General features: G+C 57.2%; 1 protein-coding gene across 1 annotated transcript; it reads left to right on the forward strand.

The window, feature by feature from the left end:
• Positions 1 to 13307: 13307 nt before the first annotated feature.
• LOC124512345 (alpha-1-antitrypsin-like) lies at positions 13308 to 17949 on the forward strand. The gene is made up of 4 exons (XM_047079862.1): positions 13308 to 13962; positions 15343 to 15613; positions 16898 to 17045; positions 17713 to 17949. Exons 1-4 carry the CDS (start codon positions 13308 to 13310, stop codon positions 17947 to 17949), a joined length of 1311 nt encoding a protein of 436 aa, XP_046935818.1.
• The last annotated feature ends 3363 nt before the right edge of the window (positions 17950 to 21312 follow it).

A 21312-nucleotide genomic window follows, 5' to 3' on the forward strand; every position in this document is an offset into this window, starting at 1 on the left:
AAGACTCTGCCAGAAACTGTCACGTATATAAAGATAGCATCTTTCTGTGTGGCTGTTAAGTCAAAAGGCATTTTTAACCGTTTCATAAATGCAAACCATTCTCGCGAAAACATAAATACAGAAGAATATGCAGAAGGAAGCAAAAGTCACGCAGGCTGGGAAGTGTGTGATCCCCAATAATCATTGGTTTCTCTCCTTCCAGAACCTTCTATGCATATACTTTAGTTTCTACATATGTAATCTCTTACTGTATCCAGTACACTCTGAATGACTTTGTTCTCTTACTTCTTCGTGATCAAAACAAACCAAAGACCAAGACAGAAGAGGGAAAGACGAAGACAGGAGGAATCTCTTTTTACTGAGTGTTCACTACCTGCCTATCTTTTCCAATTATTCACTTATTTGACCCTAACAACCACCCTGAGACCCTGGAGTCCCAATCTCCATTTACAGATAAGGTCAGTGAAGCCTCGAGGGGTTGAGGAACTTGTTTGCGGTGAGTGGAGGCTGGCTCCAACTGTCCCCAAATCCCATGGGCCTTTCCTACCAAAGTCCACACTGTCCCAGACTCTGTCAGGGCCATCCTCTTTTCCAAGGGTCTGCATACTAGAAAGGGGAGCCCCAGCGTCTCCTGGGGGTGGTGGTGATGTGTGTGTGTGCATGCGTGTGCAAAAAACATTTGCTTTCAACCCCCTGCATGAGCCTAGGCCACAGCCACGACAGGAGGGCACTGGTCCCTTAATCCCATCTCCCCACCTTCCAGCACCTGAGCCAAGTGGCTTAGCAGACCCTTCCCCACCTGCTTCCCCCTTTAGCCCAGTGAAGGCCACAGGTGGAGGGAAGAGGGCAGAGCAAGGCTGAAAATACATGTCCTCATTGTTTGCTCTGCACAGACCTTCTTCACAGAAGGCAGTGTTGACCTAGCTTTGTTTGTCTTAATTGCCCAACGCTCTGCAAAGTGGAAAGTTGAATACAGGGCCCTGAGAACCCGGGTAAGTGGGATGGCAATCATTGGCTTCTCACTGCATTTCTGGAGCTGGTTTGTTTTTTGTTCCCAGCCGTCTCATTGAATTATTTCATTTCTCTTTGCCTACCTTTAAAACAAGCATTGCATTGCCAGGAGCGGGAAAGGAAAGGGAAATAATATTTACAGAGCCTGGGCTTCCATGGCCCATGTCTCCCGTAACCTTCCCTGCAACCGGGGGAGGTCCAGATTATCATCCCCAGTCCACACAGTGGGCGAAGTGACTGGCCTCAGGTTCTCAGCGCTGGAGGCAGATCTGAGATCTGAGCCCCGGCCCCACTGCAGGCCTGGAAACCCTCGTGGACATCGGGAGGGAGAAGGGAGACAGGAGGGAGCCGTTCCTTATAGAGTCGAGCATGCGCTACCCCAGAACTAGCTCGTCCGCCCAAGAGAAATGAAAACAGGTACCTGAGTGCTCACCGACGCTTTATTCATAATTGTCAAAGCTGGAGACACCCAGACATCTGTCAACAGAAACTAATTGTGGTACACCCATTCAGTGGAACTCTACTCAGCCAGAGACATGATGAATTTCAAAAACATGATGTGGAACGAAAGAAGCCAGATGCGAAAAAAGGACACAGTGTGTCCTCCCAGTCTCTCGGGATCCTAGAAGCCAAATGGACCCGTAGAAACAGAAGTTGGAGGAGAAGTGACATTCGGTGGGAGACCAGAAGACTGATGGAGGGAGCTTCCCGGGGCTGATGGATCTGTTCTCTTATCTCCCTCAGAGCGGCAGTTACCCAGATATACACAAATGGAAACACACGTTGAGCTTTCCGCTGAGGGTTTATGGTTTTACTGCATGTAAATAACACCTCAGCAAAAGCAAACACATACAATGTAAGACAGAGAGGCAGCGACCACGCAGGTCAGGCAGTAGCAGTGGAGAGGGGGAAGCTCAGGAGAGGTTTCGTGGAATCATCCTATTTATCCTCTCTGAGCCTCGCCTGCAAAGTAGATATAATGAAACGATCTTTGCAGAGCTGTCGGGAAGAGCACGGTTTGTGCACACGGTACCGGGCACCCGGCAGCCAGAGAAAGAATGAGCTGCTTTCACTGGGATTAAACTGTGAGCAGTTGGGGAGGGGGGGGGGGCGGCAGGGTCAGCTCCCGGGCAGTGGGACCGAGGAGAGAGGCCCCTGCACCTGCCAGGCCGAGTCACGGGGGGAGGCACAGCAGACGTGATACAATCCCCGTCCCTCGGTGGCTCAGTCCCCGAGCTGTCGTCTTCCCATGAGCCCTTCCCCTTTTCTCGTGGGGCAGACAGGGGTGGCAGATGGGGGCCGCCGCTTTTGGCGGGGGGCAGGACAGCCTCGCTCCAGGTCCTGGCTGTGAGCCCACGGCCCCTCTCCTGGGGCTGGGCCAGGGGCGCAGGGGAGGCTTCCCCACAAGATGATTTCCAGCTCAATAGACGAGCAAGTGGTTTTCAATCTAGGAAGCCGCATGCCCCCCACGCACATCTATAGCATTTTATAGGCTTTCACCCTCTCACCCTGGCAAGACCCCTCGGCCATCTGATGAAAGACACACTCAGTTTCTGCTTCTTCATTCTCTCCACCTCGGTTCCCCAAGCAGACTTCGAGCTCCTGTTGTGTGCTCAGCACAGAGCCAGAGTCGGAAAACAGGCGGTCCTGCCCTCAGGTGACTGCAGTCCGGTGTCAGGGCTGAGCTCTGGGTTCTGTGCCCTTGCCCCGCAGGCACACGGCCTGCTTCCATCTATCCCCCTTCGCCACTCCCCAGCTCTGTGACCTAGGGCTAGCTGGCTTTTCTATGAGCCTCAGTTTCCTCATCTATAAAATGGGGGTAACAAAAGCACCCACGTCCTGGGCCTATGGGTGGGTAAGCTAGTTCTAGGGCAGCACACGCTCAGCTATAAGGAACGGCTCCCTCCTGTCGTGAGGATGAGAGAATTCATCTCCCTGAAATGCTTTAGAATGGCTCCTGGCATGCACGAGGTGCTTACTAATTGTCAGCTCTCACCATAAATACTCCAAAGCTTGCTGTGAAAGCAGCAAGGAGGGAGACGTCCCCAGGCATGGCCACGTTGTGGGGGTGGGAGGTCAGGAAGGCTCCTCGGTGACTTCATCCGGGCCCCGGACGTGATGACTCAGGGTGTCCCTCCCGGGACAGAGCGGCCTGTCCCAAAGCCTGTCCCAAGGCGGCCTGTCCCAAAGAGGCACTGCTGAGAGGGACCAGGGGAGGCGGTGTGGTCTGTGGTCGCGGGCACGGATCAGCAAACTTGTTCTGGAAAAACCAGGTAGTACAGAAGCCTAATTTTAGGCACGGCAGGCCCCACGGTTTCTGTCACAACCATTCTATTCTGTCACCGCAGCATGACAGCAGCCGGGAACAGTAAATGAACGGTGTGACTGTGTTCCCATGAAGCGTTCGACGTGGACGCTGATTTTCGTGTTACAAACCCCTTCCTTCCCCACACCACCTTGACCTCTGCTTCTGTTGCCACACCCCCCTCCCTGGCTGTGACCCTGCTGTCCCTCTTTTATGAGGACCCCATACGATGATCAGGGACAGAGAAAGAAAGGGAAGGATGGCGGAGGGAGAAGGAGGCAGACTGGCCACACTGTCAGCATCAGGGTACGCCCTGTGCCTCAGTTTCCTCATCTGTACTAAGGGTATGTATGCCACCCACCGTCCAGGATTAAAACAGAGCCCAGCAGGGGCACTTGGGTGGCTCAGTCGGTTAAGCATCCCACCCTTGGTTTCTGCTCAAGTCGTGATCTCACGGTTCATGAGCTTGAGCCCCGAATCGAGCTCTGCTCTCCCCTCTATTTCTCTCTCTCTCTCTCTCTCTCTCTCTGCCCCTCCCCCCACTCTTGCTCAAAATGAATAAACTTTAAAATATAGATAAGTAAAGAAAACAGAGCCCAGCAGACAGTAAGGGCTTGAGAAGTATCAGCCACACCACACGTGGTGACAAGCCCACTGGAGTCAGTCTGGGTCTCTGTCTCCCAAAACGAGAGCAGCGAAAGACTCCTTAAAACCAAGCCAACAGAAACTCTTAATGTCAACAGGAATGAAGACAACAAGGTAAATCGTACCATTTCCACCCAAGGTCAGAGCTGGGTAAGTTCAAAGATCCCTAATTGCCCTCTTTATCTGAGCCACCCACGCAGGGCTCGAATTTCTGGAAAACAAGTCCCAGAGTCCTTCAGGGTCTCCCTTGGCCCCCGAGCAGGAGCGGGTCCTGCACGTCCGGTGCTCGCCGGGATCCCTGGGAAGACCCTTGCCTCCCCCAGAGAGGGCTGCTGGCACCGTGTCTAGGGACAAGAGAAGAGAATGGGCCTGGATCACCACGTCGTTGCTGGAATACAAGTGCATGCTTTCCGAAGGTCGGCTAGCATCGCTAAGAGGAGAAAAGAGCGGCCCGTTGGCCAACGTGTGGCAATTGACCATCCTAAAGGAAATAGCCCCGTAGTTGAACAGGATAAGTTGAGCCTCCCAAAAGCTGAGAGGCCATGGTGGCCATAATGGCCCATCAATTCAAGAGAGTAAAGTTAAAGTGCAGGAAGGGTTAGTTATACCAAAAACGTTGGCTCTCTTAATTTCAACACGTAGGGGTTAAAGCGACAGATGTGCGCTCTACGCCTTCTACCGACTCTGTTAGTAGAACGCACTTACGACGCATGCATTGGCCTCCTTTTTCTCTGAGTAAGGACGAGCCGAGAAGGGTCTGGATAAGCCAGACATTTCCAGAAAAAGCAAGAACCGAACCACACACAGGAAGCAGGCCCAGAGGTGCCGTCCAGGAGGGAAGAGGGCCCAGCAGGGGGTTGCAAGTTGGATGATTTGCGAGGTGCTAACCGGCCGCAAATTCACGGCGCAAACTGAACTCGTGTCCTGGGAGAGAAAGCCAGGAGCATCTGACCAACCCTACTAAAGTGAACGGGCTGGGAGAAGGCAGACACACACGGGTTTCCGTGACATCCAAGAGCAGGCCCGGTGTAAAACGCCCCACGAGCATCAGTTCCCTTGAGCCCCTCTGAGAAAAAGACCCATTATCCCCATTTCGCATTGATTCCTCACAATCCTGGGACAAGTGATACCTCTTCGGGGCACCTGGGTGGTTCAGTCGGTTAAGCAACTGACTTCGGCTCGGGTCACGATCTCAGGGCTCGAACCCTCGACGGCTCAGAGCCTGGAGCCTGCTTCCGATTCTGTGTCTCCCTCTCCCTCTCTTCCTCCCCTGCTCGTTCTCTGTCTCTCTCTGTCTCTCAAAAGTAAATAAACGTTAAAAAAATTTAAAAAGCAACAAGGGATACCTCTTATCGCGCGTATTACGGATGAGGGAACCGAGGCAAGCGGTGAAGCTTTCACAAAGGACAGCCGGTGGTGTAGTTCAGGCTTGAACCCAGGTGTTTAGCTCCTGAGCCCGTGCCCTAACCACCACCCCACGCTGCCCCCTGAGGAAGGGAGCCGGTGCCGGGGGACCAGAGAGCGCGTGAGAGCTCCAGCGTTGCAAGGGGCCGTCGGCACAATCCAGGGAGCTCTCCCGATGGCCCCGAAATGCCCCTGAAGTACACCCCACTCTCCTGACCCGCCTGGTCACCCTCCCCCTCACGCCCTTTCCACTGCAGACACAACAGCTCAGCGCTCAGGCTTCTCCCACCTCTAGGCAGGGCCTGGGGACGGGGAGGGGGACCCCAGAAGCTTCGTATTTAAATTTTTTTTTTCAATGTTTATTTATTTTTGGGACAGAGAGAGACAGAGCCTGAACGGGGGAGGGGCAGAGAGAGAGGGAGACACAGAATCGGAAGCAGGCTCCAGGCTCCGAGCCATCAGCCCAGAGCCCGACGCGGGGCTCGAACTCACGGACCGCGAGATCGTGACCTGGCTGAAGTCGGACGCTTAACCGACTGCGCCACCCAGGCGCCCGAGAAGCTTCGTATTTAAACCAGCCCACGGGCTCTTCCGAGGATGCGTTCACTCCCAGCGCATCAGCTCAGAGGCTGCAATCAACAATTCCAGCAGTAACCAAGCGGACCAGACCTGCCCCACCATGGTTTTTGGTTCATGGACCGCTGTCCTCGAGAAAGGTCACCGGGTGCCCCCTCCCAACCAGGATTCTATCCCAGCTCAGTTTCCCTGGATCATCCCACCCCTTCTTCTTGGATCAGGACCCCTCTGCCACCAGCCTGCCCGCCCACGCTGAGGCTGCAGAAAATCCTAGGACGGTGGGAATGGGGGAGTAGGAGGGCGGGGAGGTAAGGAAGAGTTGAGCGTGGAGTCCTGATTCGAACGGGACAGGGTCCCTGAGCCCCTCACGTGGCCCAGCCCCTGCTGGGACGTCGGGCATCCCTTCTGCACCCAGCCAGAGTCCGGGACATATACCTCTGCCATACACGCAGACCCTTCTCAGCTTCTGTGGGGGTCTCATCGGGCATTTGTCAGGTGGCTCCGTCCTCCCCTCCACGGCTGGCCCTGGAAACCCACCGAGATGCTGGTGCCAGGCTGTGGGCTAGGAGGGGGACTGACACCTGTTGTCTCCTTTAACCCTCTGAGCCCAGGGCCACCCTCCCTCTGACAGAGGCTTATGGACACAGCCAGAAGAGCAGGTGACAAGCAGGACTGCCTGGGCCAGGGAGGGCTGACTGGCACCCGCCCGGCTACCCACAGCTTTGTGCTGGGCGGCTTCCTGTCCCAGTTCCCCGCCCCTCCTAGACCTGTTGCCTCGGACACCCAGAGTCTCCTTCCTCCGAGGCTGGCAGAGACCGTGCACTCCTCCGGGCACACACGGAGTCTCGGAGGAGGCAGAGGAGGCCAGGCTGTCACAGGAGGTGTGGAGGCCAGCACAGCACAAGGATCACAGGTAGAGGGGGCATGGGGCGGTCCCTCCCACCAGCCCCGAGGCCACCGGGCCGGGGGGACCAAACTTGGCAAGAGCATGGACGGGGGGACACTTGGTGTTGTCCATCCACTCACTGCAAGAGGTGGGGGGGCGGGCAGCTGGGGTTGGAAGGAGGCCATTGTACAGATGGAGAAACTGAGGCACGGGGAGAGGAAGAGATGCTCGGGAGGTATGGAGGTCAGGCCTCGCCTCAATCACAGCCCAGCTCTCCGAGCCATGGAGGGGGGGGGGGTGTAGAGCCCCAGCGGGGAGGTGCCCAGCCAGCCAGCTGAGGGGAAGGAGCCCGAAGCCATATCATGGAAGTAGGGGGACAGAATGGGAGTGGGGCTTCTTCCCCTCTCTGAGCTTGTTCTGCTCTGTATGGGGGGTGGCAGGTGCTCCCCTCACAGGGTCACTGAGAGCACTGGACAGGAGAGCCTGGGGGGATAGTCCTGGAATGCCTCCCTCCCCCACAATGACACCAAGGAAAGCCACCAGCACGAGGTAGGGCCCCCATCACAAGGGCTTACTGTGCACACCCGACGTTGGCTCTGAGCTAACCGTGAACTACTGCGTTGAATCCTCACAGCGGCCCATCGAGGCGGGTACTGTTGCGATCTTCGTTTCACAGGTGGGGAAACTGAGGCACGGGGAGGTTAAACAGCTGCCCTGAAATCTCACAGTCAATGAATGGGAGAGCTGGGTTCCCGGGCCTGAACCCGTGTCCCAGAGGAAACTACAGGTCGTCCGCCTGGCAGAGTCCCACACTTGGGACCAGGGGAACGAGAGGAGGGACAGAAATGCACTCACCCACTCATCTGCCCCTTCGACAAATGCCCGTAGAGCGCCTATGCTGTGCCAGGGACCGTCAGGGTGCACAGAGAGGGGGTGAGGTCTGCCTTAGGTTTCTAAAGGGATCACGGTCAAGTGAGGCCCTGCCAAGCCTCTACCCTGTCCCACCATCTCCGCCCCCAGCGGCGCTCCAGGGGGCTGTAATAGCCCCAGAACAGGGCCACATGCCCCGGAAAATCCAAGCAGCTTGTGAACCACATTCCTCTGCCGGGAGCCACACCCAGTGGAAATAGTAACAGGCTGAGGCTGGCCAAGAACTAAGCCTCCTCCTGCCCGGAGAAGCCTGGAGAGCAGGGCTGAGCAGAGGGCTGTGCGGGCCAAACGGAAGAGCCCTCTGTGCACCAGGCACTTTACAGAAGTGGTCGCGTACGTCCCCCGACACCCCCGCTCGGAAGCCGGACTTCCAAACCCCTACGATGCAGACAAAAGCCCCTCCTGGTTCAGAGAGGTGAAGCAGCTTGCCTGAGGCAGCACAGCCCTTCTTTATCGATTTGCCATCTGCCCCCTGGCCTGTGCCTGTGGCCGCCCGTGCCAGCCCAGAGCGGCTGTGTCAGCATTGGTCATGGCCCGTTTACCCCTCAGGAAAATCGAGAGGGTTTTCGCATCTGGGGCCAGCTGGCTGACTATGGACGAGCAACCTCTCCGCTCCGGACCTCGGTTTCCCTGTCCGCCAAATGTGCTTTTAACTTCCCCGCCCGCGCCCAAGGCAGCAGCGCGTCTCCGGCAGGAGGCATTTCAAGGTGGCTCCTTGCCACCAGTGGGGCAGCCGCTGAGAACTCCCCAGGGGGAGGGTAAGCCACCAAAGTGATGCTGTCCCAAAGAGTGCCTGAGTCATGCCCCCACCCCCACCCCCACCCCCACCCCCGTGGATGCAGGACGCTGTGGTTTATGAGCTGGGCACAATGACTCCCTTTCGTGTAGGGAACAGAGGGCTGCGTGCCGTCCAGACAGAGCACACAGGGGCCGTGCGAGTGGGCAGCTCAGAACTGGCCTATGGACTTAGTCCCTATTTGCTCCTCTGATAACTGGGGTGACCTTAGTTAATATTCACCAGCAGCCTCCCCCGTCGTCCCTCCGGGTCCACTGCTTAAATACGAACCACAACTAGGCTCTGTCTCCTCAGCCTCGGTCACCAGCCCCGGCCTGGGACAGTAAACCGTAAGTATGCCTTCCACCGGGGGAGCCTCCGGAGAGGCCTCGGGGCCCCTGCACTGCCAGGCAGGCCCCGGGAATGCGGAGAGGGTGGCACAGGCCGGGGCCGGACACCCTGTCGTCACAGCAAGGGCAGCCCTGGAGCTCCTCTTCTGCTCCCAAGCCTGCCCAGGGCCTCCCCAGGTCCTACTGGAGAGAACACTGGCCCTCTGTGAGTGGTGTGGACGTGGGACCCCGGGAGGGAGGGTGGCAGAGCTCTTATGTCCTCCCCACGGGCTGCCTCCTGCAGGGCTCACCGCCTTCCCTGTGCCTGGGGGCGTATCTTCTCCCCGCTTCTAAGGGTGAGAAAGAGAAGGTTTGTCCCCCAGAGAGGGACAGTGGGGAGCCCGGACTCATATAGGGAGCTTGGGGGAGGCAGGTGGGACCGGAGCCCAGAGTTCCAGCCGTTCACTCCATCCTGCGCGGATATGCCCAGATCAGAACCACGCTGGGCTTCCCTGTCCGTGGGCTTCTGGGCGCCCTCGTTCGTGGTACGAGATCCAAAACCCTGGGGGGGCACCGTCCTCGGGGCTCGGAGCTGTGCTCCTGAGCCCTTGCGGTAGCCAGGCGGCTGCTGACCTCCTTACATGCGGTCAGGACCTTGGACCTCATAGCAGCCTTTGGCAGTGGCTACTGAGGTGATTCCCATTTTACAGATACGGAAGTCAGGAACAGAGAAGTTTAGAACTTGCCCCAAATTACACACTCTCCGGGATTCAAACCGAGGCCGCCTAACTCCAGAGCTCACGTTCCCAAACCTCCTCCCCCTGCCAACATAATTGTCTCGGGTCTTGGGCGCCAGCTGGGGAATGGGAAGCCTGGGCTGGCCTCGAGGCCTCTTTGATGCTGGGTGACCCTGGACCACTGCTCAACCTCTCTGTCCCCTTGGACAAACCGTAGACAGCTTTTGCCCTCTTTCCCCTCACCCCACCCCTCCAGCCTTGATCTCCGGAGCACGGGAAGGATAAAATGTCTCTGTCATCGGTTTTTGGAGACGGAGGCTACAACGATGGCCAAGGCCACCAGACTCCCACGTGGTGCTCCAAAAGGCCCATAACAATATCAGTAACGGCTGAGGCTCCCTGACAGCTGACAGTGTGTGAAGCGTTTCTTGGCACTTTGCACATATTTAATTTGCACCGTCGCTCCGTGAGGAAATGCACACCGGTCATCTCCCAGAAACGGAGATTCAGAGAGGTTACGTAACTTGCCCAAGGTCACACAGCTGATATCGAACTGAACGCAAGCCTTCTGGCCTCATAGCCTCTGAGCTTAGCCCCAAGCGATGCTTCCCCCCTTCCCTGAGCCAGACCACTCCACCGATTTCCTGTTTCAAGGTGTCTGGCTTCAGCTTTGTACACAGAGAAGGACGGAAGGCCAAGTTCCGGAATCAAAATGCTTAGTTAAGATGAAATCCCAGATTCATAAGCAACCAGGTCTATGGCTTTCAGTAAGTTATGTAACCTCTGTGACCCCAGTTTCTCCATCTCTACAACGGGGCTGATAGTAACTCCCACTTCGTAGGGTAAGCTTTGTCGGGGACATTACATGACACAGAGACAGTGAAACTGGACACGATGGTATTTACTGGACACGATGACAGTGACGGTGACGCTGAGGCACAGGTTTGGGCACAGAATTGAATTTAAAATTCTCCGAAACTCAGAGGCCGTTCATCGCTGAGCACGGACCCTCTTCTCTGGTCCTGGGCAATACGGCAACCGGCCGGGAAGGGACCTGCCAGTTTTTCCACTTGAACCCTACCTGTGCGTAGGTACGAGGGCGTCCACACCTGGCAGGTGCCCACCCACCCGTCACCTTGTCTGCACCTCACATCTGCCACGCACAGGCATCTTCCCTCCGCTTTACAGACAGGAAGCCGGGGGTCAACGGAGTGAAGTCACCTGCCCAAGGCTATCGCCCACAGGTGGTTGAGCTGAATCACACCTGGGCTTATTCAGGGCCAGGTTTTAGCAGGTGGTTGATGCCCCAGTGGCTTGCCTGGCCCCCACTGGGTCACCCGGGATCATTCATTTTATGCTTGTGGGTGGAAATGGTATTTGACTAGGCAAAGAAATGGCTCACTTCACGGGCCCCCTCCCTGGCAGACTGCTCCCACCTGCCCTGGATGCCGGAGATGTCGCCATGACGTCCTCATTCCTGAGGCTTAAAGCTCGGTCTCTACACCTCCGAGTGCCTCCCCGTCCAGGACACCATCTTCCCCAGCATCAGGCTCTGGGGGCGCCGGGTGCCGCCTTTGACAGAAGGGCGTGGAGAAAGCAGAAGGCTGGGGGCCCTGAGTTGGAAAGAGCAACTGAGAGGCAAAGGGAAGCCAAGAGGAGGCTCAAGCCCCACGTCAGCGTCCCCCGGGGCCCGGTTCTGACGCCCACAGAGTCTGAGACCCGAGGACACGGCTGTCTCAATCTGCCGTTCAAGTGGTAGGGAAACCAAGGCTCGTTCCAGCTCTGCCACCGATTCGCTGTGTGGCCTTGGCAAGGCCCTGACCCTCTCTGGGCCTCAGACTTTTTACCAGAGTAGGCGATGTTACACGCACTGAGACGGCTGTGCCCACGATGGCGGCGGCCCCTCCCCAGCCAAGCCCCCCAGCCAGCAGCTCCCTCCTCCGAGGGAGCCTCTCCCACCCCCCACCTCCCCTCGCCCCACCCCTCACTCCATTTCGCATCACCAAACCCAGACCGCTGCTAACCGAGAATCCAACGTCGGTGCAGGGGAAACTCATTCGGATGTCCCCCCACCTGGATTTCTACAGCTGCGTGTGGTCGGTCATGTTTGGATTATTTAGAGCCACGAAGGCCAGGGAAAGGGTGGTGGAGAGAAGCCAGTGTTGTGCTGGGTCTTGCTGGTTTGTCCCAAAGACACCCGTAAAGGTCGGGGAGGCTACACGAGACCCAACGTTTCTTATTCCCAGCTTTTTCCCCTCCGGTTTTCAAATTCCAACTTTAAGGATTCCTCTGCCTTTTTGGGCTTGATGGTTTTCGTTACATGAGAAACAGCTACCTGATGTGGCCGTGGGCACGTCCTCCTCTGCTCGGGCCTCAGTTTCCCCACCCGTGAAGACAGAAGGTTGTGCTGAGGGGGTGCAGGCTGGTGGCCCGTGGCGGGGCCACATCTGGGGCAGGGGGAGCTCAGAGGAGCAGGGCGGGTTCTGGGTCGCTGTGAGTGATGTGGACTGTGACCAGCGCCAGGCAGAGCCTGCTCTAGCTGGTTCAGCCATGAGCCTTGCTGCTTCCTCTTGTGTCCCCAGAGCCAGGGGACCCATGTCCGTCCCCGGCCTGCCCTCTGAAGGCCTCTGGTTGGCAGCCCCTGCCAGCCGCCAGAACCCGTCAGGGTTCAGTCTGGTGTCAGACTTACTTCACCGGATTCTCCCAACAAGCTCACTTCTCTATAGGAGGCAACAGGAAAACCAGAGAGACTGAGTGGCTTGTCCCGGTCACCCAGCTGGTAGTGACAAAGCCCACCTTAGAAATGCTTTTTCAACGCCTACCCCCCTGCCCCACGTATGCGCACAAACCCCTAATCTACTGGGGGAATCAATATGTCGACCGTCCACGTCACCGCCGACCCCAGCTTTGGGACGGAGGTGTGGCGAGGATGTGCGGGTAAGCTGGCTGCAGGGACTGGACCCCCTTCACGTGGCCGAGGCCCCGGACCCCTGTGGGGCTGTCCTTCAGCTCCGGCAAAAGTGCTAGGGGCTGAGGCTCACCCTGCGTGCTGAGTGGGGACGGCCCCCCGGCCCCCTGTGACCTGGCTGTGTGTCACTGGGCGAGATCTCGCCCCCTCTGGGCAGCAGCCTCGTGTCCGGTAAATAAAAAGAGTTCACAGAAGTGTTCCCGTTCCCATCCAGTCGTACCTGAGCCTGATCCGGCCCATTTCCCGGGTAAGTGTGCACAAATCTCCCGTGCTCGTTGTTGCCTTAGTTTCCCCTTTTGTGGAGCAGGGACCGTGGCACACAGGCCATCGTGGGTGTTAGTGCCACTGCCAAGACCCAGCCTGCCCGGGTCTGTGATTCCGGGCCTGCTACTTCCCTGCCCTGCGGCCTCCGGCAGGTGACTTAAACCTCTCTGGGCCTTTGGTCTCCTCCTCTGTAAATGGATGATTGTCGTATGCCCTGGGTCACAGGCCATTACAAGAGGGCCCGGAGAGGAGACGGCAAGGGGCTTACAAGGGGGCCTGGCAGGTGGGGAGCCCCGTAGAGCCTCTGCTGCTGTTCCGTCCTCCATGATGAGGGCGAAGGGAAGTCCTCGGCACTGGGCCGGCACACGGTAGGGGTCCGGTAAGCTGTGGATGCTGCCGGTGGTGTCAGTCAGCGGCCGAGGGACTCAGCGTGCGGCCTGACGTGGGCGTGGTGCTCCCTCTCTGTCTCGCAGGACGATGCCATCCTCCATCACGTGGGGCCTCCTCCTGCTGGCGGGTCTGTGCTGCCTGGTCCCCTGCTCCCTGGCTGAGGGTCTCCAGGGAGACGCTGTCCAGGAGACAGTGGCATCCCAACACGACCATGAGCACCACGAGGCGCCGGCCTGCCACAAAATCGCCCCGAACCTGGCTGACTTCGCCTTCAGCATGTACCGCCAGGTGGCCCATGAGTCCAACCACACCAACATCTTCTTCTCCCCCGTGAGCATCGCTGCGGCCTTCGCGATGCTGTCTCTGGGGAGCAAGGGTGACACTCACACCCAGATCCTGGAGGGCCTCGGTTTCAACCTCACCGAGAGAGCAGAGGGTGAAGTCCACGAGGGCTTCCAGCAGCTTCTCCGCACCCTCAACCGGCCGGACAGCCAGCTGCAGCTGACCACCGGCAGTGGCCTGTTCATCAACGAGAGCGTGAAGCTTCTGAACAAGTTTCTGGAGGACGTCAAGAACCTGTACCACTCGGAAGCCTTCTCCATCAACTTCGGAGACAACCAAGAGGCCAAGAAACGGATCAACGATTACGTAGAGAAGGGAACCCAAGGAAAAATTGTGGATTTGGTCCAAGATCTTGACAAAGACACAGTTTTTGCTCTGGTGAATTACATTTTCTTTAAAGGTAAGGTTGTAACAGCCACCTGAGCTGACTCCCACGAGAACGTCCAAAAATAGTCTCAAACACACAGTTCTTAAACTTGCCGTGGCAGGGCAGGGAGACTAAATCAGTGCACCTCTGCATACGTTATTCAACTAAGGTCAGGGGACGATGGGTGGGACAGTCAAATCGTCCTCTTCTCTGCAGGACTTTTCAGAGCCTTTAACGTCCTAGTGTACGTTGTCAATCCCTAGCAGGGAGGGCGGTGAAACAGGCAGGCTTAGCAGAGCGTATGAAGGGAAGGGGCGTTCTGGGAACACGCTTCCGACAACTCCAGTGCAGTGGAGGGAGGGACGGCTCTGGAGACAGAAACACCAGGGTGCAAACCTTTCCTCTATCGCTTATTAGCTATTTGACTCTAAGCTATTTGACTCTAACCTCTTTGAGGCTCTGGTTTCTTCTCTGTAACGGACACGTAATCATGCCCTTGTTGGCGGGTTTCTGTGAGGACTGAACAAGTTACAAAGAACATGGGGCTGCATGCTCGCGCAGCAGGTGCTCAGCTGAACTTGAACCTCAGCCTGGCCTCCTCCCTGAGGGATGGCAACGTGGAGGGGGGCGGTGGAGGGTGCCTGCAGGCCCCAGAGGGCACTCCAAGGCAGTGGAAATGGCCTGGGGCAGGGAGGTGAGAGCAAGGCCAGGGATGCCTCCTCCCCGCTGCGGGCTCCTCGCTCTGGAGGCAAGAGTGTGATGGAGAGCACGGGGCCAGAGCGGGCAGATGTTAGGTCCCAGCTCTGCTGTGTGACTTCTGGTGGGTCTGGCCCTTCTCCGGCCTCAGTCTCCATCCCTGTGCAATGGGGAAGTTGGGCACAGGGGTTCCCGGGGCGCCCTCCCTCTGGGCCTTGCCCGGACAGTGCTGCTCTCTCGGTGCAGTGGAGGGGAGCTACCCGGGCATCGCCATTCTGCCCAGCGGTCCAGGGAAAGGCTTGGGGTGGGGGCGAAGAGCGATTTCCTGAATGATAAGAGCCGCCCGTTAACAAGGGGCAGGGAGACTCCCACAGGGACGTGCCGAGTATGACTGATGTCAGTAATTTTCATTTAGCATCTCCCAAGCCACCCTCAAATACGTGAGCAAGAAATACGAGTAAAAATGCTCGCTTTGCATATCCAGACTGGCAGGCCTTAGCCTCGATAACATAGGCCTTCTGGATCCTCCTCTGGTCTTGCATTCTTCTCTCTAACGTCCTTTCAGTAGACTGTTCATGGCAGCCCCATTTTACAGGTGGTGACACTGAGGCTCGGAGAGAAGTTGTCTCACCAAGGAGACTCGGGGCTTTTTTATCCCACCCTATTGTCCAAACCTTCCCCCACCGCCGGCTGAAGCCCACCTTCCCTTCCCTCCAGGCAAATGGGAGAAGCCCTTCGAGCTCCAGCATACCACAGAGGAGGACTTCCACGTGGATGAGGACACCACGGTCAGGGTGCCCATGATGAGCCGCCTGGGCATGTTCGACGTCCACTACTGCGACATGCTCTCCAGCTGGTCGCTGCTCATGGACTACGTGGGCAACGCCACCGCCTTCTTCATCCTGCCCGACCAGGGCAAAATGCAGCAGCTGGAGGAAACGCTGAACAGGGACATCCTGGCCAAGGCCCTGGAAAAGAGACACTCCAGGTGATTCCCAAACCAGAGAACAACCCGGGAGCCGCCGCGTCCGGCCGGGTCCCAGGGAGGGAGGGCGGCCCCACGCCCCGTGCGCCCCACAGCGGGGCGGGACCTGGTGTCCCAGACCCAGGCTGGCATCGTTCAGACCGCACCGGCCGGGCTCCGTGACAGGACGGTGCCCGCGGTGAGGAGGCCAGAGTCCTGTCCTTGGGGACTCGCTTCCCCACCGGGGACACTGTCCCTTCCCGGTGCCAGCACGCGCCCTGGGAGGACCACGAAGGGAGAGGTGGGCTTCTGGCGAGGGGGGCAGTGGATGTGGAGTCAGAGCATACGACGCCCGGGGCCGGACGGGGACAGCCTGCCTGGGGTCGGCCGGGAAGGCAGAGGCCCCGGGGAGGGACCCTCGGGCGCACCTTGGAGCAAGGTTTGGGCTCCTCTGTCACCAGACAGGTGTGGACTGATTGGGTCCCCGTAGTGAGGTAATGCATGAGCGTGCACCCCAAATTAGTGCATAAAACGCCCAAGCCCTCGTGACCTATTTTATCCTCCACACGATGACAAGATACACGCACGTATAAATGTAGCAATGGGAACGTATATAAATAATCAAGTACAATTCATACATGAAACTGACACCCAGAAGAATACATAATAAGCATATCCGTGCTTAAGTGAATATAAAGACACGAAAGAGCATAAGGATACAATTAAAATAGCAGTTTTAATACCTCCTTGCCCCACCCCCACCCCCCACTCCTGGGCTGCCTGCGCCAGAAGCTGAAAGAAGAACAAGGCGGTGCCGAACCCGGATCGGGTCGAGCGGAGCCTCAGTGCCAGTCAGCTCGCTCTGGCAGACCCTGCTCGGGGCCACACGGTGGCCCCACGGAAAAGCAGAGCGGGGCATTCGGCCCGTGGGCTCACGCATGACTCGCCAAGCAGATGTCCCTCCACACTCATCCCACGTTCCCCTGGGATTCGGGCTCTGGGGAGGTCCCGGTCTGGGGGACACCTGACCCTGCAGGGCAGTGCGCTAAGCGCTCCCCAGGGGACTTCCTGGAGGGCTGCTCGGAGGAGGCAGGGGGGGCATCTGACACTTTGCAGGACAAGCCATCCCTGTGATTCTACATCCTCTGACCCCGGGGGGGGGGGGCGGGAGGAGCTAGAAATGGAATAACCCGTGCACACCTCCAGCGCTCCCGTGGGGGCAGGGCGAGGGCCACTGACAGGGAGAAACAACCAGAAATGAAACGCTCAACGCTGTGAAACGCCTTTGTTTCCGAACCGTCGTCACAGGTCTGCCAATTTACATTTGCCCAAACTGTCCATTTCTGGAACCTACGATCTGCAAACCATCCTGAAAAAAATGGGCATCACCAAGGTCTTCAGCAACGAGGCGGACCTCTCAGGGATCACTGAGCAAGGTCCCCTGAAGCTGTCCAAGGTGAGTGTGTCCCTGGTGGCCATTGGCCACCGGTGCGTGTGGGGGACAAAGGGACACAAACACCTCTGCAGACTGAGGTTCCTGACGAGCGCCCTGGATCCACTGACACTGGAATGTGGGCAGGTGACAATGGAGGAGGTGGCCTCACATGCTTCTGGCACTTTAGGGACCTCCTCCGCCCTTGTGGCACTGACACTCTGGGTCATTTTTGGCCAGGGCCTTCCCTTCTTTGGGCCTCGATGGACCCACAGTTACAAAGGCAGGCTGGAGCTCAGGGATTTCAGAGGACTTTTGCCCCTGCGTCTGTGACACTGGGAGCCCTTGGCCAATCGCTGAGTCTAGGTGAATGAGTGATTTTGCCTAAAGATACCATTTATTCAGAAAATTAAAGGTGACTAAAGCCACAACCGCAGCTCGAAGGCTGGCTGGGAACTGAGCGCCTGGTGTGGACCAGATGCAACGAAGGTCCCCGTCAGAGTCCTGAGCCCCAGGGTGCTTGACATCAGGGAGGGAGGCCATGGATGGGGAAGGACAGGCCAGGTGGAGAAAGGCCCACATGAGCCCCTCCCTGGGCAACACCCCCCTCCTTGGGCCTCGCTCCCAGGGCTGGGTTGGGGACGGCAGCCCATCCCCACTCAGGACAGGCCGCCGTGCTCTCGCCCTGTAGGCGCTGCATAAGGCCGTGCTGACCATCGACGAGAAAGGGACAGAAGCCGCTGGGGCCACATTTATGGAAGCCATCCCCATGTCGATGCCCCCAACTATCCAGTTCAACAGGCCCTTTGTGATCATCCTCTACGACAGAAACACCAAGAACATCCTCTTCATGGGAAAGGTGGTGAACCCCACCCACACAACACCTGGCTTTCTGAATTCAGCCCCCTCCCCAGACGACAGACATTAAAGAATGATCCGGCCCAAGCTTGTGTGTGACATCCTTCATCCTTCACCTGAGTCTCCCCTTCCATCCCCCGGCAGTGTGTGGAATGTGGGTCACAGCGACCTTTGGTGTCCACTGTTCACTCTCTATCAGGCCTTCCCACTGTCTGGGAGCGGTGCTGGGCCGGGGCGAAATGTTTGCCCCGGTCACTCTGGAAAAGCTCTAGGCTTTCAGTCTTATCTGGGAGTCCCCGAGGGGGCATCGCAAGGGCTCAGATTCCAGCCCCCAGCCCCCAGCTCCCACTGGGCTCCCCCTGCCCCGCTGGTGCTCGCAGCGCCCCCCACGACAGCCCCTCCCCCTGCTGCCCCTCAACCTCGAGGCTGCCTCCCTGTTGCTTCCAGAACCTTCCACTCACACAGGGGCACTGAGCTGCCGCGTCTCCAGCTGCAGAGGGAGAATACTTGGTTCCTTTCCCTCATCCCGCCCTCCCACCTGAGCCAGGCTTGGGCTCCTACCAGTCGGAGCTCTTTCCTGCAAACATCTATGGCCCATCTTTCCTGGCAACTTTTTCAGCGGGGCCGGACTGGGAACACGCGCTTCGGCCCTCGTTCTTCCTTCTCTGCTCCTGGAGAAAACATTACTCCTAGAAGCAGGTGGGACTTCTACCTGCCCTCCCTCGGCTAAGCTGTGACAGGGGACACTTTCCATCTTGCCTTATGCCTGCCCCACGGCCCTCCATGCAGTGTTCTGAGGGAAACCACAACTCCTATACCACAGCTGTGGCCTTGCCGGGAGCAGCCCTTTCCACGAAGGGCCATGTGGCTCTTTCTTGCCTTGCTGAGCCTCACTGGGGGCCTACAGCAGTCAGAAAGTCCTGCCAGCCTGAGGGAGCCAGCGCCCTGGGCTCGCGGGAACGTGCTCGTCCTGTGGCCGGTCTGCCCCACCCCGTACAAATCTAGTGATGCCCCCCTGAGCCACTCGCTGGGGCGCACGTGCATCTAAACAACTACGATGTCATAGGAAATGTACCTCTTTTAGGTCAAAATGGCCACGTAGGTGCAATCCCACGTGGCTCAACAGAATCACGATCCTCCTGTCTCCCAGATAAGCCTGATACCATTCTGATTTTTCTCAGCCTGGAGACCTCCAACCTCCCCAGATTCCATTCATGATACAACCATTGTCCAACACCCGGAGCGACGCCAGAGTGAGATTAAGTTCAAACTCTGCAGCGTCCCAGCTGTGTGACGTCAGAGAAGTCACCGAACCTCTCTGGGTCTCAGCAACCTCACCGTGGTTGTACCACCGATTTCTGAGTCGGTGCGCACTTCAGACCAGGTAGTCAAAAAAGGCTTTGAAAGGAGAGCTGAGGGGGCGCCTGGGCGGCTCAGTTGGTTGAGCATCCGATTGTTGATTTCGACTCAGGTCATGATCCCAGGGTCGTGGGATTGAGCCCCATTTCGGGCTCTGCACTGCCCCTCTCCTCTGCTCACGTACTCTCTCTCTCTCTCTCAAATGAATAAATAAATAAATAAATAAATAAATAAATACAGGAGAGCCGATCCGGGTGCTGATGTAAGGGACTACATTTGTGACATTCATGAGCTCTTTCTTTTTCTGTTTTTTTTTTTTTAATTTTGTTTTAATTTTTTTTAACGTTTATTTATTTTTGAGACAGAGAGAGACAGAGCATGAACAGGGAAGGGGCAGAGAGAGAGGGAGACACAGAATCCGAAGCAGGCTCCAGGCTCCGAACTGTCAGCACAGAGCCCGACGCGGGGCTCGAACTCACGGACCGTGAGATCATGACCTGAGCCGGAGTCGGACGCTTAAGCGACCGAGCCACCCAGGGGCCCCACATGAGCTCTTTCTATAAGCCCGGCACCCCTTGAGGGGCCAGTCAAGCATTTTCCTATATAATCCTCGTGGCAGCCGCTGGTGGAGCTGCTCTGCTCTCATACGCCCATTCTCCAGAGGAGGAAACTGAGGCTCAGAGACGCTGGCTGTCTTGCTCAGGGTCACGGAGCTAGTCAGTGGCAGAGCTGGCTTCAGGAACTCTACTTGTTCTTGCAAACCTCAGCACCTCACCCACACTCCCTCCCCCAGACACCCACAAGCTAAACTCCTGCCTCAGGCGTGGGAAATGCTGGGGCCTACAGCCACACGCCTGAGACGCCTGCGTGAGAAAACACCGTCCAGCCCAGAGGAAGAGCAGCGGATCGGTTGGAGCTCTCCCAGCCCTCTTGACAACCGACGGCAAGCCACCTGCGTGGCACTGCGTGCTCCCCCCCGCCCCCCAGTATTGAGGAGGTCAGGGGACAGATGCAAAGGCCCGTCGGAACTCTGGAGTCCAGGAAAACATCAGGAAGGGAGGGAGTTAAGGGCACTCACCTAAGACACACCATCCTCCCACTTCACAGAATGGCCTGTCGTCACATTAGTCTGGGCTCTGGTGGCCCAAACCCGATTCGAATTAGCTGCGGGTCCCCAGGCGGGGGATTCATCGGCCCGTGAGAACCACGGGCCCGCTCGCGGGTGGGAGAAACAGCAAGGCAACCTCGTCCTTAAGGACGGGAGCGCGGCACCAATCGTGCGGATCAGACATAAGCGTCCACTTGGCCTGTTCTTTAAGACGTCTTCACCGTCGGGGCACCTGGGTGGCTCAGCCGGTTAAGAGTCGACTCTCGATTTCTGCTCAGGTTGTGATCTCACGCTTGTCAGAAGGAGCTCCGGGAGGAGCCCTGAGTCGGGCTCTGAGATGAGCGAGGAGCCTGCTCGGGATTCTCTCTCTCTCTCCCTCTGCCCCTCCTCCGCTCCTGTGCACTCACGCTCTCTCTCTCTCTCTCTCAAAATAACAGACATTTAAAAAAAAACTTTTTATGTTTATTTATTTTTGAGAGACAGAGAGAGACAACACAAGCAGGAGGGGCAGAGAGAGGGAGACACTGAACTCAAAGCAGGCTCCAGGCTCCGAGCTGTCAGCACAGAGCCCGACGCGGGGTTCAAACCCACGAACAGCGAGATCATGACCTGAAGTCAGACTCTTAACCGATTGAGCCACCCATGCCCCCTGATAATAGACGTTTTTTAAAATATTTATTTATTTTTGAGAGAGAAAGCAGAGGAGGGGCAGAGAGAGAGGGAGAGAGAGAATCCCAAGCAGGCTCCCAATGTCAACACACAGCCTGACACAGGGCTTGAGCCCATGAACTGTGGGATCATGACCTGAGCCAAATTCAAGAGTGGGACACTTAACGAACTGAGCCACCCAGGCGCCCCAAAATAGTAAACATTTTTAATATAATAAAACAAAATAAAATAAAATAAATGTATTTGCTCTCTAGTCTGACCTTTGGAACCAGTCCCTGAAGGGCGCAGGCTAAGAAT

Source organism: Lynx rufus, unplaced genomic scaffold, assembly GCF_022079265.1.
Source record: "Lynx rufus isolate CCGP_SWC_20201006 ecotype Redwood Valley unplaced genomic scaffold, mLynRuf1.p SCAF_17, whole genome shotgun sequence".
Classification (NCBI taxonomy): Eukaryota; Metazoa; Chordata; class Mammalia; order Carnivora; family Felidae; genus Lynx; species Lynx rufus.

Coding starts and splice junctions, on each gene's coding strand:
- LOC124512345 (XM_047079862.1), top strand. CDS start 13,308: ATGCCATCCTCCATCACGTGGGGCCTCCTCCTGCTGGCGGGTCTGTGC. Junction 13,963..15,342: donor GAATTACATTTTCTTTAAAG/GTAAGGTTGTAA, acceptor CCTTCCCTCCAG/GCAAATGGGAGAAGCCCTTC. Junction 15,614..16,897: donor CTGGAAAAGAGACACTCCAG/GTGATTCCCAAA, acceptor CCGTCGTCACAG/GTCTGCCAATTTACATTTGC.